The 17,999-nt window shown below is 46.7% G+C and overlaps 1 protein-coding gene across 3 annotated transcripts in view; it reads right to left on the reverse strand.

Annotated features, from left to right (window-relative positions):
• The window catches only part of DDHD2 (DDHD domain containing 2), a 2,155,663-nt gene that overhangs the window by 605,016 nt on the left and 1,532,648 nt on the right, over window positions 1-17,999 (reverse strand). For all 3 annotated transcript variants that reach the window (XM_069617940.1, XM_069617939.1, XM_069617938.1), the window contains exon 11: window positions 14,095-14,190. In XM_069617940.1, the coding sequence (XP_069474041.1) occupies window positions 14,095-14,190 (96 nt within the window). The remainder of the gene's footprint in view (window positions 1-14,094; window positions 14,191-17,999) is intronic.

Raw genomic sequence — 17,999 nt, forward strand, 5'->3', positions numbered from 1 at the left:
AATGGACAATAAAAGAAGGAAGAAAAGATCGATTGAGGTAACACCAACAGCCCAGGCGCAGAAAATGGAGAAATAGAGCGAAATCCCAGCAGAACACAAGTTGTTCAAGAGAACACAAATGTTCTTCACATCACTAATACCCAGAGTACAGGCGTATACAAATGCCAAGTGGTTACAGATCACTCATTGGGAGCTGATGGTAACAATTAACTCAATGGTGAATGGGTTCAAAGCCATAAAGGAAGAGCTCCGAGCAATCAGGTTGGTGGCGCTCCAGAACAGGTATGTTCTGGACCTGCTCACAGCGATGGAAGGAGAAGTTTGTGCAAAAATAGGGAGTTCATGTTGCACTTTCATCCAAGCAAACGATGAAGATAATGGGACTCTCCCAGAAGCAGTTGCACAATTGGCATGCATAAATAGAAGATGAAGCACGTGGGACAGGGAAAAACAAAAGCTGGCTTGTATATCTATGGTCATGGATGCCATCATGGCTGTTTGATGGATTGAAAGTGATAGCTGGAGTGCTCATAATGGGGACAGCATTAGCATTTGGAATCAAGATATGAATTGGAAGGTGCCTGAAGACAGCAGAAGGGATGCAGATAGTGATGGATGTAAACTTAGGAGGAACAAAGGATGATATTGTGAGAGAGCGAGCCAGACTAAGGGAAGAAATTGCACAATGTGACTTGTTTCTAGCTGGAACAATAAAGGTAGACAATCCATGTGATCCATGAGCCTATGAAGGTAAATGCTTCTGGTGCATCCTCGAAGGGTCATGCTGCTACATGTATTGGTCCTTTGATAACTATGTAAACTATTATGGACTTCTTGGAGGGATAACAAAAATATGGCGGCCCAGGGAGAAGAATTGGACTTTTCGAGATGTGGTCGACAAGTGGACCAGAGGGGGGACTGAAGAGGGATGGTCGAATCCTACACCTGCTTCCCATCCCACAAGCTACGTGTCCCGGAAGAAGAACCGCAAATACTGCAATCGCCCATACCACTTTGGGCCGATTCCTAGTGCTCCTATGTCAGACAGGTATGCCGAGAGGTACCCACTTCACCAACCCTACAACCCAGGAGCAGTGCAAACGCTACCCAGAGCGGACGAGGAGCCTCATGATGCCACTAAGGTGACTTCAATTAACAGTGTTGACTAAAGCGCCAAGAAGATACACTACTGACGTCGTTAGAGACATCATGACATAGCAGCGTTAGACATAAAGCGCACGTGCCATCCGCACACTGGGACATAATCTTGCACCCGAATGCATGAAGAACATGAGCGTACATTTCTATGCTTATTATTTTGTCATTAGCTTAATCGCAGCAAAGCAGAAACCGCAAGGAGCAAAAGATCCTGAACGAATGCTTGCAGATGCTTATACACCATTAACCCTTGTGGAACTGTAGGAGCACCTATGGGACCTGACATAACCAATGTAACACTGACATATGGAGAACTATAGAATAACATGAACATGTAGAAGCCATATTATGGTTTAAGAAAATTACAACAGGCAACAGAACCTCGGCGGGAGCAAAACCGAACAAATTCAGGCTGCACAGAGGAGCAGATGTGTGGGACAGGGCCAGCTGCCAAAGCCGCCAAGATACAAGTGACATTTGATTCCCTGAACTACAGTAACTCCAGCCACAGTAAATGTGAATAAGTCTTCGTAAATTCAGAGCTGCAGAGCTCGAAAAGACTGTCTCCGAACACATGACCCGGCCGAGCCGATGACGAACCGAAACCAGCAGCTGGGAACAAAGGACAATCTCACACAGCCAGACAAAGGCTTGCACCAAAGAAGTTACATTGAGAGATGAGTGTTGCATGATGAGAACGAACACTCTCATAGTCTTTAGTGTTGCACCCATGTTACAATGCAGACGCATAGTTTTTCTTATTACCATGAGAAGGTACACCACGAGCTGAAAACTTTTCTTGAAACCCGGCCTGGGGAACGTCAGCTCTAGCCAATCACAGTTGAGGACCCTAGGGGTGGCTAGAAATGGGCTAGAACCAGTGGTAAGACCCTCACACTGCAACATTGTAGAGTATTAGGTAATCGGGGAAGGTCCAGGACAGACACCGGACATGGGAGAGCCAATTAACTAACATGTGTAATGTCCTCTATAGGTGGACTATCACTCAGCACCCAATCCCAAGTGGCGATAGGTTTTCTGGAGAAAGGCCCAGGTTGTAGAATCACTTGAACGTCATTTGGATACAAAACTGGCCTGCGAGCCAGGAGATGTTGATTTGGTCCTGGATTCTTGTCTATCCTTGTACTGATCCGTGTTGGTTTTTGGCTGTAATAAACCACAGTTCCAACTTGCTGTCTGTCTGGGCCTGCGTTCCTTTGGGGAAGGAAGTGTTGGGCCTTCCATGAGTTCTGAGTCTGCAAACTCCTAGTAGCCCTCAAACCTACCTGGGAAATCCCGCCCAACAATAGGAAATCCAGCACTTCCCGCTATTCTTTGGAGAATGTGTTGTGATCCCCCTGTATTGAGTAGGTCATTCACTCCAGCGCCAAAAAGTTCCACACTTTGATAAATCATTCTGAAATATGCGGGGGCTCTTTCTTTTTCCAGTTTTGAGCAATCACCAATAAGGCCACCAATTGAAGTATTATATATGCCTTCTGTATAGTTTTCGGTTTCTGTCTAAAGTACTCATCCAACAGCATTAACAGTTGTGTACGCTGTGTTTTTGAGGTATGCGTAGGAAACATTGCCGACATATGTTTATTTACCACTTTCCAGTAATTACTCAGTGCTGGACAGCTCAACCATATATGTTCCCATTGTCCCTCCCCTCCGCAATCCCACCAACAGACAGCCAACAGTGATAAATTAATTTGAGCCAATTAAGTTGGAGTGTAGTGCCATTGCATCATTATTTCATACCAGAATTCTCTAGTCTATAATGATCTGGTATGTTTTGGGATCATTTTCCATAAATATGTCCATTCCAGCTCTGTAATTTCTTCCCCCAGGGTCATTTGCCAACGTTGCCTATACCTAGGTGTTCCTTAAGCTTCTTCCTCCCACATCAGCTTATATAAATTCGAGATAATGGCGTTGTCCCCGGATGTGATGTAAACGTAGAGAACTGTTGTTGAAATGAAGAGGTGAATTTGTCTTGAAATTCTTGGAAGCTTTTAAAAAAGTAATCCTTAGATCCTACCATGTCTTGTGTACCCCTTGGCGTTTCTTGCTGCACTTCAGATTATGATGCAACTTTACTCCCACTCTGGCTTTTATTTATTGCCCATAGCACATCCAACGGTTTGGGTTGTTTTTGCGAGGAATCCGATTGGCCCGACTGATTAAGTTTCTTCCTTATACCTGACATAAGGTTTTTGTTGTGCGAGGCAGGTATATTGGTTTCTGTGATAGAATGGTGGATAGCCTTTAAAGCGTTGTGTTTGATGGACTTCTATACGGGTACCTGGGGCTAGATTCCAAAAACCTGATAAACTCTACCCCAATATTTCCAGAATCTCAAACCAAGCATCAAAGGTTGCACGCACTGATCCACAGAAAGCAGTGAAAAAGGGGCAATTGTCAGTCTGTCACTTTTAAAACCTTACTGCTGGAGGTTTACCAGTATCATGTTGCGGTATGTTTCCTTCCCTCCAACTATTTCTCTCTGTCTCTCCCACTTCTTAGCCTTTGCACAGTATCCTTGTGGTTATTGCGGATTCTGTTAGCTTTCCCCCAGGTTATTATTGTTTCAGCAAGGATCAGTATAGGGGACTTATCTGTCAGGATATGGCCAGTTACTGAATATGCTAGATCTTCCCTAAACCCTTCTGCACTCTGGTGTGGCCAAATCCTTGGTGCAGCGTGTCTGGCTTTGTTTCCCCCTTATTGCTATATGGTGCCAGGTATATATGGGCATGCCCATATCAAGAGGGATAAAGACGTTCTGCTCTCTCTGCAATACCGGACTGCTTCTCTACGGTCGGCCTGGACCGGATGTTTTATGGTTCATAGCGACGGTTTCGACAGTGAAAGTTCCGACTAGTGAAAGTTCCGACACAAAAGTGTTGAAAAAATAGTTTCTAATTATTTTTTAAAATAATTTTTTTTTTTTTTTAAAACACCTATTTAACTATACCAAATTAAAATAAACCCTTTACTATTTAAAAAAAAAAAAAAAGTGAAACTTTTGTTTTCGGCTTTTTTTTGTCGAAACTTTTACCTGTCGAAAATATTTTTTCAAAACATTGACCGGACACCACGTTTTATTACTCCACCTTTTGTTCTTTATCCTCAACGGTGGTCCAAGATCACGTTCCAACAGACCCAGCTCGCTGCTACAAGCCTGTATTGCACAAGCACCCAGATACTCTTGAGTTTTGGGCCGTGTGGGCTGCCCCCTCTACATATGCTTGTCCCTCACACGGACAGAGTTTCTCTCCTGTAGCGGGCTTCGAGCCTGACCCCCGGCTACAATCTAATTCCCGATCAGGGCTGCTACTCCGTTTCAGGTCAAATGCAGTTCGTGGGAACCCCAACGCCCCGCATGACCCTCAATTCTCAGGTCAAGGTGGGTCCACGTTAGGGAGGCTGCCGAGGTCCTTGCAGCACTGCCGGAGGCCATCCGACATACGCGTTGATCGTGGCGGGGCTCCAGATGCTCCTGTTGCTGTATTACTGATACCGTTAGCACGTGTGGCATCTCACCTCGCCAATGGAATGGGGGGCTGCTGCAGTGCTTATCCCAAGTCGGGATCAGCCGTAGGGACCGGCCAGCTCTCCCTGTATTATCTGGTCGCAAAAGATCGATCGATCTCTCTCTCTCTCTCTCTCTCTCTCTCTGTCTCTCTCTCTCGTTACGCCAATAAAGGTCACCAGAATTCTTTCATCATTATGGGTAGTTAACACATATAAATATATTTACACATCGGATTATTCATACATTGGGATGTAACCCACAATGAGTTAGATTGGTTTCTAAATCACAACACTCCAAGATGGAGACCTTCATGACCACCTCACACAGTGAGTGTTAGGTATAGCAATCCATTATCAGTTTCCATGAAAGAATGTGAGACGTCAATTGAAATTGACAAGGTCGTGCAACGGTCAGTCATGGCTTTACAAACAAGAAATTCTCGATCTTGCAGGTAAGAGACTAGACATTACATAATGAACACAGTGGGTGGTTTGATACATTTGCTTGGCAATGGCAGAATGAATATTGGTGGGGATTTTAGTCCACACAGTTACACGTTGAATAAACAACACATAGCAGCAGTGAACAACAGCACCACGTTGTTAGCACAGGTGACTATTGGTACATACACTTGTTTTACAACAGTAGATTGAATATTAATCGGGACGTTAGCCCATACAGGAATACGTTTAACAAACAACACACTGTAGCAATGAACAACGGCACCAAGTTAAAAGTATGGGTGCCCATTGGTACTTTATGTTATGTTATTTTTTTATGTTATGTTATGTTATTTTGCATTTATATAGCGCCTTATATACCATTGGTATGGTCTGAAGGCGCTGGTAGATTGAACGCCCTTGGGAACCGAAGTTCAGGTCAGTAGAGAGAGCAGGGGGGAGTCAAAAAGTGCGTGTGCGCACCATGTATGTGTGCAGCTGGTGCGAAAACAAGTGGTAGCTGCTTCTTAGCTATAGGTGTGGTGGTTGAGAGATCAGGAGTATGTGTTCGCTCTGGTCGGCTTTATCCGGAACGAGTGTGGCTGCGTTAGGCCTGAGAAGAACGCCTGGCTGGGTGGTGAGAAACCAGCAATGTTTACTTAGAGTGATGTGGAGTAAGCGGGAGATGTAGATATGAGAACAGTTATACCGAATGGTGTCATAGTATCTCTGTGTTCTAGATGAGTGGTGGTGTAAGGGAGAGAGTAAGCGTGGGGTGTGGCGTGATATATGTTTTCAAGAGTTTCCTTCATTCCAAGGCATGTTAAGTATCGTCCGTTGCACATAATCGTCCGTTCCTCACTCGACCGCTCCACACATTCGTCCAGTCCGCACCCTACGTTTGGTTCGCACCCTCGTCCAGACCGCACCCTCGTCCAGACCGCACATTTCATCAGGTCTAGACACTTGTCGAGACTATATGCTCGTGTAGTTTATCCACTCGTCCAGTCTACATACTGGTCGAGGTAGGACACTCGTTCAGTCCATAATCAGTCGTGCGCTCCCCACACTCATGCGCTCCCCACACTCATGCGTTCCCCACACTCATCCGCTCTCAAAATCATCCGCTCTCAAAGTCATCCGCTCTCCACTCTCAAACCGCTCTCCGCACACTCACCCGATCTCCGCTCTCACCCGATCTCCATACTTATCCGCTCTCCACAGTCCTCCGCTCTCCACAGTCCTCCGCTCTTTTCGGTTCCTCATACTAAGCCGCTCTATACACTCAACCGTTTTCCGCACTCAACCGTACTCCGCGCTCAACCGCGCTCATCCGCTCCCCACAACTCGTCCGCTCACACACACTCATGCACTCTCCGCACTCCCCACACTCATCCGCTCCCCACGCTCATCCGCTCCCCACGCTCATCCGCTCCCCCCGCTCAACCACACTCACCCGCTCAACCACACTCACCACACTCAACCACACTCACCACACTCACCACACTCAACCACACTCGCCCGCTCTCTAGACTCACCCGCTTTCCGCTCTCATCCGCACTACGCTCTCGCTCTCATCCGCACTACGCTCTCGCTCTCATCCGCACTACGCTCTCGCTCTCATCCGCACTACGCTCTCGCTCTCATCCGCACTACGCTCTCGCTCTCATCCGCACTACGCTCTCGCTCTCATCCGCACTACGCTCTCGCTCTCATCCGCACTACGCTCTCGCTCTCATCCGCTCTCCACACTCATCCGCTCTCCACACTCATCCACACTCATCCGCTCTCCACACTCATCCGCTCTCCACACTCATCCGCTCTCCACACTCATCCGCTCTCCACACTCATCCGCTCTCCACACTCATCCGCTCTCCACACTCATCCGCTCTCCACACTCATCCGCTCTCCACACTCATCCGCTCTCCACACTCATCCGCTCTCCACACTCATCCGCTCTCCACACACACCTGCTCTCCATACTCAACCGCTTTCCACACTCAACCGCTTTCCACACTCAACCGCTTTCCACACTCAACCGCTTTCCACACTCAACCGCTTTCCACACTCAACCGCTTTCCACAATTCATCTGCTCTCCAGTCACATCCACATGCTTCCGTTTAGTGTAATTGTCTGTTCTGTACACTTCATCCATTCTAACTCTTACATTTATGTCATTCGCTGTATTCCCTTCGCATTCATTATGTCGTTTTGATCGGTTCAGATTTCCTGAGTTTCTCAATGATTTATTCGTATTTTCTGTTTCATTGTTTTGATCTACTTTACTCGTTTAAGCCTGCTTGTCTTTCTAGATTACATTCGAGTTTATTTAGCTGTCATTCTCGCTTTAGGTAGTTTGATGGGTCGGTATTATTGTGATGATGCTGGATTGGTTTTATGGGAAGAGCCAGGTTTTCAGTAGTTTGCGGAAGGACGTTAAGTCTTCAGTTAAGCGGATGTGGGGTGGGAGTGAGTTCCACAGGGTTGGAGCCGGGGCAGAGAATGATGATCCGCCTAGCCTGACTGAGTTTGTCTTGGGAATTACTAGGAGGCCTGCTGAGCTTGATCTTAGGGTGCGAGTGGGATGATAAGGTATTAGTTTGTCTTGAAGATATTGCGGTCCAGTTTTATGCAGTGCTCGATGCGAGAGGCATAAGGTTTTGAAAGCTACCCTACGGGCTACAGGAAGCCAGTGCAGTGTTTTAAGGGCTGGGGATATGTGGTCTCTTGGACTGAGCGCAAGTAGTAATTTGGCCGCTGCGTTTTGTGCTCTTTGGAGTTTATTCAGTTGGTAGGTATGGATTCCGAGGTAAAGGGGGTTTCCGTAGTCCAGTCTGGATATAACGATTGATTGGACAGCGGAGACTCTGTTGGGAAATGAGAGGTATGGAAAGACGCGCCTTAGGTTTTTAAGGTGATGGCGGCAGGACTTTGAGACATTGTTGACTTGGCGTGAGAGTGTTAGGTCGGAGTCTAGGGTGCATCCAAGATTTTCTACTGTTTTGGAGGGTGTAGGTGAGTTGCCCATGGCGGGTGGCCAGGGTAGTGGGTGCGGAAGAAGGTCGGAGTTGCCGCAAACCATGATTTCTGTTTTGGAGGGGTTTAACAAGAGGTGGCTTTGGGTCATCCAGCGCTCTATGTTTACGAGGCAGGATGCCAGGTCGGGTTGGGAGTTGGGTTTCGAGTTCAGGAATTTTAAAATTAGTTGAGTGTCGTCGGCGTAGTTGTAACATAGGATGTTGTGTGAACGAATTATTGGTGGGAGGGTGATCAGGTAGAGATTGAATAGGAGGGCGGATAGACATGCTCCTTGAGGGACTCCCGTGTTGACTGGTCGGGCTTGGGAGGTAAAGCTGGAGAGTGTCGTTATTTGGTGCCTGTCTTTGAGGAATGAAGCTATCCATTTAAGAGCGGTTCCACGAATTCCTAGCGAGTGGAGGCGGTCTAGGAGTATCGAGTGATTGATCGTGTCAAAGGCAGCGGATAGGTCAAGAAGGATTAGAGCGGCACATCCCGCGGAGTCTGCTGTCATTTTAAGGTCGTCCCAGATCGAGGTTAAGGTGGTTTCAGTTCCGTGACGTGTTCTGAAACCCGATTGGGCGGGGTCAAGGAGATTGTTGGCTTCAACAAAGGCGTTTAGTTGGGAGTAGGCGGTTCGGTCAATGAGTTTGGCGAGGAATCTGGTGTTTGAGATTGGGCGGTAGTTTTTGGGCTCGAGAGGGTCGAGCGAGGGTTTTTTAATTAGAGGTTTGACGTGTACCATTTTGAATGCCTCGGGAAAAATACCGGAGGAAAGGGAGGTATTTATGATAGATCTTGCGTGTTCTCCTGCGCAGGTGGAGGCAAAGATTTCTTTAAGGGTTGTGGCTGGGCAGGGGTCCAGAGGGGATCCAGATGGTTTGCGGGCAGATAGAAGTTTGAGAAATTGTTCTGGTGATATTGGACTAAAGGATTCGAATGTTGGTTGAGTTGAGGTTGTAGTTGACGGGCTGCCCGGTACGGGTGGAGGATTGTCAATTGGTTGTAAGAGAGCCAGTTTGGTGTTTAGAGTTTTTGTCCTTTAAATAGCTGTGGTGTAAAAGTGGAGGGAGAGTGAGTCACACAGTGATTGTGACGGGGTCGGGACGGTTGTATTACAAGTTGGATTGGTGAATTCGGAGATGATTTTGTGGAGTTCTTTGCTTGGGTTTTTGCAGTTTAGGATTCGGGTGTTGTAGTGGGCTTTTTTAGCTTTCCGGATTTCAGCCTTGTACCGGTACAAGTGACGGGCCAAGGTGGTCCTGCTTTCGTGGGTTTTCTCATTTTGCCAATTGCGTTCTAGGTATTTGTAGTGTCGTTTACTGGTCTTCAGCTCAGGAGTGAACCATCTGGGGAACGGGCCACGGCGGGTTGATGGTTTGCATGTAGGGGTGAGTCGCATCAGAGATGCGTTGAGCCATGAGTCAAAGGCTTCAGGTGTTAGTTGGTTTTTAGGGTGGCAGGTGGGTGGTGGGGACTGGAGGAGTGCCTCGGCTAGGTCAGTGATGATTATTAGTTTTTTCCAGCATTTGCGTAGGATCGGAGGTTCAGATGCGGATACGGGACGGGGATGGCAAACGAGAGAATGAAGTGATCGGACCAGATGATAGGAGTTGGGGGCTTTAACTGAATCTGGGTGTCGGAGCTAAAGATGGCATCGAGAGTGTGTCCTTTAAAATGAGTCGGTCCATTTATGTGGGGTTGGAGATTAATTGCATCTAGACCGTCGATTAGGGCGTGTGTCATAGGATTGGTGGGGATGTCGAGCCATATGTTAAAGTCTCCGAGAAGGATGAGGTTGGGATGGTTTATTTGGAGGGTGGCAATAGAGTCGCAAAGGTTGTTTGCGAAATGTCTATCGTAGCCAGGGGGCCTGTAGATTATTAGGAAGGTGAGTGAGAGCGACGGGGAGAGGGATAGTTTAACGAGGAGAGATTCTCAGGATGGAATGGAGGGTTGGTTGTCCATGATTGAGGCGCGGAAGAGAGATTTAAAGACAAATGCTACCCCCCCTCCTCTGGACGGACGGTTCAGTGGGATGAGGCAGTAGTCGGGCGGAAAGGCTTCATTTGCGATTGGGCTGAAGTCATCAGAGAACCAGGTTTCAGTGATGAAAACTAGGTCAGGTTTGACAGAGGTGAGGAGGTCAAAGATGCAATGTCTGTTTTTTGCTACAGAGCGGGCGTTAAATAGGATACAGTTCACATCGGCAGGGAAGGTTGGTTTTGGTGCTGGAGCGGGATGGGGCGGAGGGGGAGAGAGTAGCGGGAGAGGGGTAGGGTTGGTGGTGCTAGGGAAGAGTGGGCGAGCCGAGAGTTTTGCAGGCTTCGTGCGGGGTTGGGTGGATGTGTGTGATGGGATGATCGGGATTGGGGTGGGGGATTTGAGGATGGGGGGAGGGCGGTTGGGAGTTTAGTTTGTGGTGAAATCGAGGGCGAGGGGTTTCAGGAAGGACGAGGCCACGGGGGAGTGGGTGGATTGTGGGAGAGAGGTGGTGGGTCGAGACAAGGGGGGCGAGGAGAGCAGAGAGGTAGAGGGGGACCAGGAACGCTTCCTCTTTAGTTTCTTTGCTGCGATTGGCGTGAGAGAGAGGGTAGGAGGGTCAGAGGGGGAGAGAGAGGCGGCTTCGGTTCTCGCTAGGGCTAGGCGCGCAGTTTTTATCGAGGGGAAAGGGTGCAGTCGGATGGGGAAGGTGGCAGGTGTATGATGGCGAGGCGGGGGGTGGATGGTTGCAGGGTGGGGTGTGGTAGTGGGGAGAGCGGGCATGGGCAGTGCTGGCGGGTCGGCGGTGGGGTTCAGGAGATGAGTGGTCTTGGGGTGGGTGGCACGCCATCGTGCCCCCCTGGCTTGGTGTTTGGAGAGGGTGCTGGCAGGGATTGTGGAGGAGGGTGGGTTGTCTTGGGAGCGGGGGGCGAGGGAGGGCAGATCGGAGAGTGGAGGAGGTTCATGGGAGTCGTTTCTGACGGGCATTGGTGGAGTTGGTGCGCTCATGATTGGTGTGCAATTGGGTTCACTTCTAAATGCAGGTGGGAGACGATTCTAAGTTCGACTTTCACAGAGAGGCTCTTGGGCGTGACTTCTAAATGTGATTGGGTGCACTTCTAACTGTAGGTGGGAGCAATTCTAAATTCAACTTTCTAAGGGAGGGTATAGGGTACAGATCTAGATGCGGGAACAGTTCTAAATTCAACTTTCACTGAGAGGCTATTGGGCGCAGCTTCTAAATCGAATTGGGTACACTTCTAAATGCCGTTGGGTACGTTTCTAAATGCAAGTTGGACCAATTCTAGATTCAGCTTTCTCAGAGAGGCTGCTGGGTACACTTCAAATGTGAGTGGGAACAATTCTCAATCGATTTTCTCAGAGAGGCTATTAAGTGCAACTACTAAATGCAATGGTGTACACTTCGAAATGCAATTGGGTACACTTCTAAATGCAGGTGGGAGCAATTCTAATGGAGGAGGGAGCAGTTCTAAATTCAACTTTCTCAGAGAGGTTGTTGGGTACACTTCTAGAATGTGAGTGGGAACAATTCTAAATCCACTTTCTCGGAGGGGCTGCTGGGTACACTTCAAATGTGAGTGGGAACAATTCCCAATCAACTTTCTCAGAGAGGCTATCCGGCGCAACTACTAAATGCAATTGCGTGCACTTCTAAATGCAATTGGGTGCACTTCTTAATGCAGGTGGGAGCAGTTCTAAATTCAACTTTCTCAGAGAGGTTATTGGGTACACTTCAAATGTGAGTGGGAACAATTCTCATTTAACTTTCTCAGAGAGGCTATCAGGTGCTATTACTACATGCAATTGCGTACACTTCTAAATGCAATTGGGTACACTTATAAATGCAGGTGGGAGCAGTTCTAATGGAGGAGGGAGCAGTTCTAAATTCAACTTTCTCAGAGAGGTTGTTGGGTACTCTTCTAGAATGTGAGTGGGAACAATCCTAAATCTTCTTTCTCAGAGAGGCTATCAGGTGCTATTACTACATGCAATTGCGTACACTTCTAAATGCAATTGGGTACACTTATAAATGCAAATGGGAATATTTCTATATGCAATTGGGGACACTTCTCAATTCAACTTTCTCATGGAAGTTATTGGGCGCAACTTGTAAATGCAACTGGGAATACTTCTAAATGCAATTGGGTACACTTCTAAATGCAATTGGGTACACTTATAAATGCAATTGGGAATACTTCTAAATGCAATTGGGTACACTTATAAATGCAATTGGGTACACTTATAAATGCAAATGGGAATATTTCTATATGCAATTGGGGACACTTCTCAATTCAACTTTCTCAGGGAGGTTATTGGGCGCAATAATTACATTGTTGATGCTGCGTTAGAGGAGTGGTAGGGTAGTATGGCCTGAAGTAGTTGCTTCTGGCCCTGCCCTTGCCACACTTACTTGTTGGCTTCTTGCTTCTCCTGTGGATACCTGCAGATACGATCTGGAGTCGTCCTTTGCCTCGGGTCCTTCGCCGTAGGGCTGCCAGGCAGAGGGCTGCCTTGGGAGCTGCAGTAATGGCCTGGGAAAGGAGGCCGGATGGCCAATCGGAAGGGTTGTGGGCGGGTCGGGAGGCGGACCAGGACGCAGGAGCGGCAGGGAGGAGAGCACGGGCCGGTAGGCTCTGTTGCTGTGTGCTCGTGAGCCAATCAGGGCCAAGGAGGAAGCGGTCCGGCCAATCAGGGGAGGCGGGAGGAGGGACAAACACGGAAGGGAGAGGGTCTAGGGAAGGGAGGGCTGAAACGGGGTGGAAGCGGGCTGGGCACAGGGTTAGAAAGGGTCTGGGGCACCAGGAATTCGGCCCAAGAGGGTCTTAGCAGGCCAATGCAGCACTCACCGAAGTTCAGGAACAAAGTGGCCTACACGAGTCGAGCGCGGGCCGGTAGGCTCTGTTGCTGTGTGCTCGTGAGCCAATCAGGGCCAAGGAGGAAGCGGTCCGGCCAATCAGGGGAGGAGGGAGGAGGGACAAACACGGAAGGGAGAGGGTCTAGGGAAGGGAGGGCTGAAACGGGGTGGAAGCGGGCTGGGCACAGGGTTAGAAAGGGTCTGGGGCACCAGGAATTCGGCCCAAGAGGGTCTTAGCAGGCCAATACAGCACTCACCGAAGTGCAGGAACAAAGTGGCCTACACGAGTCGAGCGCGGGCCAGTAGGCTCTGTTGCTGTGTGCTCGTGAGCCAATCAGGGCCAAGGAGGAAGCGGTCCGGCCAATCAGGGGAGGAGGGACAAACACGGAAGGGAGAGGTCTAGGGAAGGGAGGGCTGAAACGGGGTGGAAGCGGGCTGGGCACAGGGTTAGAAAGGGTCTGGGGCACCAGGAATTCGGCCCAAGAGGGTCTTAGCAGTCCAATGCAGCACTCACCGAAGTGCAGGAACAAAGTGGCCTACACGAGTCGAGCGCGGGCCGGTAGGCTCTGTTGCTGTGTGCTCGTGAGCCAATCAGGGCCAAGGAGGAAGCGGTCCGGCCAATCAGGGGAGGAGGGAGGAGGGACAAACACGGAAGGGAGAGGTCTAGGGAAGGGAGGGCTGAAACGGGGTGGAAGCGGCCTGGGCACAGGGTTAGAAAGGGTCTGGGGCACCAGGAATTCGGCCCAAGAGGGTCTTAGCAGGCCAATGCAGCACTCACCGAAGTGAGACGATACAATACATTATAGACGGACAAGGAGTTGCCTTTGGGAGCAGTAGAATTATGCTTCCATTTTTGTGGTTTAGCTTTGCGCACATCATGTGCACATCATGTAGTTTTTGTTAGTAGATCAGTGTGCTCAGCCAAAATAAGTCATCAGCACTTTCTTTTGAAAAATGTTTACATAATTTTCAAAATCTTACAGTTAGATATTTTCTCAATTTTCCATAAATTAACAGTAAGCAGAACATTACCTTTTCCAAACCAATGCAAATTGCAAAAACATTTCACTGGGCCTACCTGCATGATACTATGATTCTTTGTATAGTTCAGAATCTTCTTCCTTGGTCCCAACGGTATTCCCATTTCTTTCAAGTCCTTTTCTGTACACAAAGCCTAGACACAAATTTAGAAACATGTTTTCATAATTTTAAAGAAGAATTGTTGAATAATTGGCAAAACTGATGAATAAAAAAGATTATTCACTTATCAGTATATCCATCCCATATGTACATTTCTATTATTAATTTATGGGATTGAAATCCTCTCCGTAAAAAGGCTGTATAAATTAAAATATGCATGCCTTTTATCAACCCATGAGGGTAGACTCTTGCCCCATAAGCCTTTCCCATCCACTTTGCCTTGGCCTACTACTTCTTGTACCTCACTAACCTCAATTTAGGAATTGTGATGAATCTGATGATGTCATCAATCCTTTCGCGGAGGTAGCTTCTGCCCATGTGACCAGTGGAAGGAGGCCGCTACCTAATCCTGAACCTGGGGTGGCTATTTAAGGAAGGACCGCATGGGATGGGGGAGGCGACCCTCAGGGGGGTGGCACAACATCATTGGAGAAAGTCACATGCCCCCATTCCCCTTTAGGGCTGTTCCCTCGGATTGGTATGATTTGACCGAGGCCGTAACAAACTGATGCCGCAGGGTCCCTTACTCTGTTTTTATTTTTTAAAGTCCCCCTCTTCCAATGCCCTGGAAGCAGGGGGCACCCCCGCAGCCCCCATCCCATTATAGTGAGCCAAGAACGCAAGACAGCGGGAACCAGGCACAGTAGAGAGGGACACAGTGAAGGCACAGTGGCTAACGGGATGTACGCTGAGCCAGCAAACTGAAAGGAATAGAAGGGAAACACTAGAGACACTTGAAGTACCCGATAAAACCAGGGAAGACGGCTGGGTTACCTGAAAGTGTGTGCCGTTTCATGAAAGTAACGCGAGACACGCAAAGTGAAGCCTGTGAAAAGATTAACATATTTGTGAACCATGCTACGAATGGGTTGCTGAACCCATATAGAAGTAGAGAAAGCAAGGTAAATGCGAATGGTCTTGGAAAAGGGGCAGAGACCCAATGTGTGAGAATAGTGAATCAAACAAGGTTCGATAGGCCAACATTGCACAAATATCATTACATGGATAAAAGGAAAAATAACTGCACCGAAGTCCTGGCAGGAGAGTATACCAGGCAAAGTCAAGTGTGTGTAATATATCACAGTAACAGAAGAACCTCAAGGACGATCCATGCCCTTTAGGGTTTGAATTGTTGTAAATGTGGAAAAGGGCCTGGCAGTGGAGTATGCTAGGTGACTTGCCAGTCTGGGACCTGCACCCAAATTGTAATACAGTGAAAAGAGAATGCCAAGGAGGACACATGCCCTTAGGATTGTGAACTATCTTGAATGTGAAAAGAAACCTGGGGAAGGGAGCCATTTCCCTGAGAACTGTGAACACACAAAGAGGAGGCAGTTATCCACTTGCGTTACATAAACCCTGGTTATTCTTTGTTTGATCTTTTCGTATTGGTAAAAAGGAATCTGGGATAAGGAGCCATTCCCTGGAACTGTGAACATTGTCCACTTAGAACTTTTTGGTTGGATTTATACCTTTGTGTTGGATATGAACTTGTGTGCACTTTGAAAACCATAGACAATATCCTTTGCACCTTGGAGGTAGTTTTAGAGTGTGAGGGACAGGATAGGATTTCGGACAAATGGACATATTTTTGCTTTGGACCATCTTGACAAAGGATAGACCCCTTAGATTTTGGTTAAGGTATGGAAATACCTCCCAGATTAGGTTTAGTGAGGCATTTCCCAACCCCTTTTTGATTTAATAAGCCTTCTGGGTCTGTGTCTCATTCCTGGCTCCTCACAGAGTGCATTTCACCCAACTATGTATGGACCTTTATAACTTAAATACAAACCCTTTATTCTCTTTGTAACCATGCACCATCTGGTACACATGTTCAGTAACTATATAAATGTCTACAATATACATCAGTGTTTATAAATACCCCGCCCGAAAATAAATAAAAGATTATGTTTGAGAATTAGTAATGGAAAGGACACTACAGTTTAAAAGTACAATATTTTTTGGCAAGCAGTTTTTCCTATATCCAATTTAATTCCCATTCCAAATTTGTGAAAGAGATTACCAAGCAGGAAATTGCAAGAGACTTGTGACAACATAGGTTACATCAGTACTTAAAATAAGTAAAGTAAACTGACAAGCTGAAAATCTCCTCTGATACAAAACAGGAAGTATGAAAGTATATTTTACAGAAAGCATGTTAAGGAATGCAGGAGTCTGTGTTGTGGATCGTTGTATTAAGTCAATACCTTTGAAAACCGCTAATAGTTTGTTGGGATGTGGGCAAACTAACACAAATGATCGTGCCTAGAAACACTTGTGTACAGGCGTATTATAAATGATTTATATCATATCAGATCACTAAGTTAAACAACACCTTTTTCATGAATGTGTTGTCTCAATCCCACTAAAGATCACAACTACACTACTTTGAAAAAAAAGAAACCACCACTTGACACCCATAACCAGGGTCCCCTTCAAACACAAGAGAAATCAATTATAAAGTAAACTACATGTTTCACTGAAATGTATGCTAGAGGATAATTGAAAATCAGGTTTCATACAAAATTAATTCTCCATTTAATCTTTCTTCGACTGACCAAAAAGAGAAATATGCCTCATGATGAATCTTGACCTGTCGGTAGTCTTCATCATTCTTGATGCATCAGTCAATTGTTTTGTCACAGCTTGGACAGGTAGCAAAAGTAATAAGCACCACAAACCCATCCTCAATAATGTATCAAGTACAACAGGTTCATTATTATGCAGACTCTTGCACTTCACACTTCAGTGTAGATTGAGCACTAAGGCAGACTACACAATTCAGAATGAAATAATCAATTAAATCCATACCTGGGTGCAGTACAACTCCCTAAGCCTAGGAGGAGCGGAAAGAGAGTTGTCATTGGTTGGCAACCACCAATAGATGTAGCAACTACACCAATTGTATACCACCATGACTTTCACAGACATAGCCAAATCCATTTACAGAGAGAGTAAAAGATTTTTTTTATTTGGAACTCTAACAATGGGCTGGGGGATCCGACAGGGGCGGCACACTTGCATTGGAAACAAGACAATGCAGTGCAGTATGGGTTTGATACCCGGTCCCGTGCTTAGAGGCTGGGCTCCGGCATGACATGAGATATAAAAGAACTAATTAATTATTTTTAAAAGAAAAATTTAACAACAGAAAACTGAATTGGCCAGGCTTTCCAACGCTAGGAGGGGTTCTAAACAGCAATCTGGGATCTAGACCTATATATCGATGCACAAGTAGTAACTGTGTGAGCCACAATGAAATAGAATGTGTGCTTTCAGAATACACTATAAAAGATTGCAGACCAACTAAATTAAAAGCTCTGCACCATCAATTTTCAAAAACACTCAATTAATGTTCCCATCATAACCAGATTACCCTTCAAATGATCAAAGTGCAGTATTCACTAAAGAGTGAGATTTCAACATATACGTGAGAAAAGCAAACCATGAACAGACCAAAACTCATCATTGTTCTTTTCCTCAGACACATAGAAAAGCATTTAGCGTTGAATTATTCTCATATCACAATACAAGAACTTCGAAGAAGCTTCCTCTGCACCCTAAAGAACAGTGTGCAAAACACTCTTAAAACTTAAAGAAACAGAGATCGACTCAAGCCACTAAATATCAAAGACAAATTCATAATGAAGAAATCATCCCGAAATTCATCAGGAAGCACTGAATTTTGCAACAGACAAATGTGTGTGAGTTGAGCAATACTCCGGTTTAGGGTATACACTTATAAATGCACGTTTCAGACCTGGGTTGTAATAATGTAATAAT

The sequence above is a fragment of the Ambystoma mexicanum genome, chromosome 10, assembly GCF_040938575.1.
Source record: "Ambystoma mexicanum isolate Mex_15411 chromosome 10, UKY_AmexF1_1, whole genome shotgun sequence".
NCBI lineage: Eukaryota > Metazoa > Chordata > Amphibia > Caudata > Ambystomatidae > Ambystoma > Ambystoma mexicanum.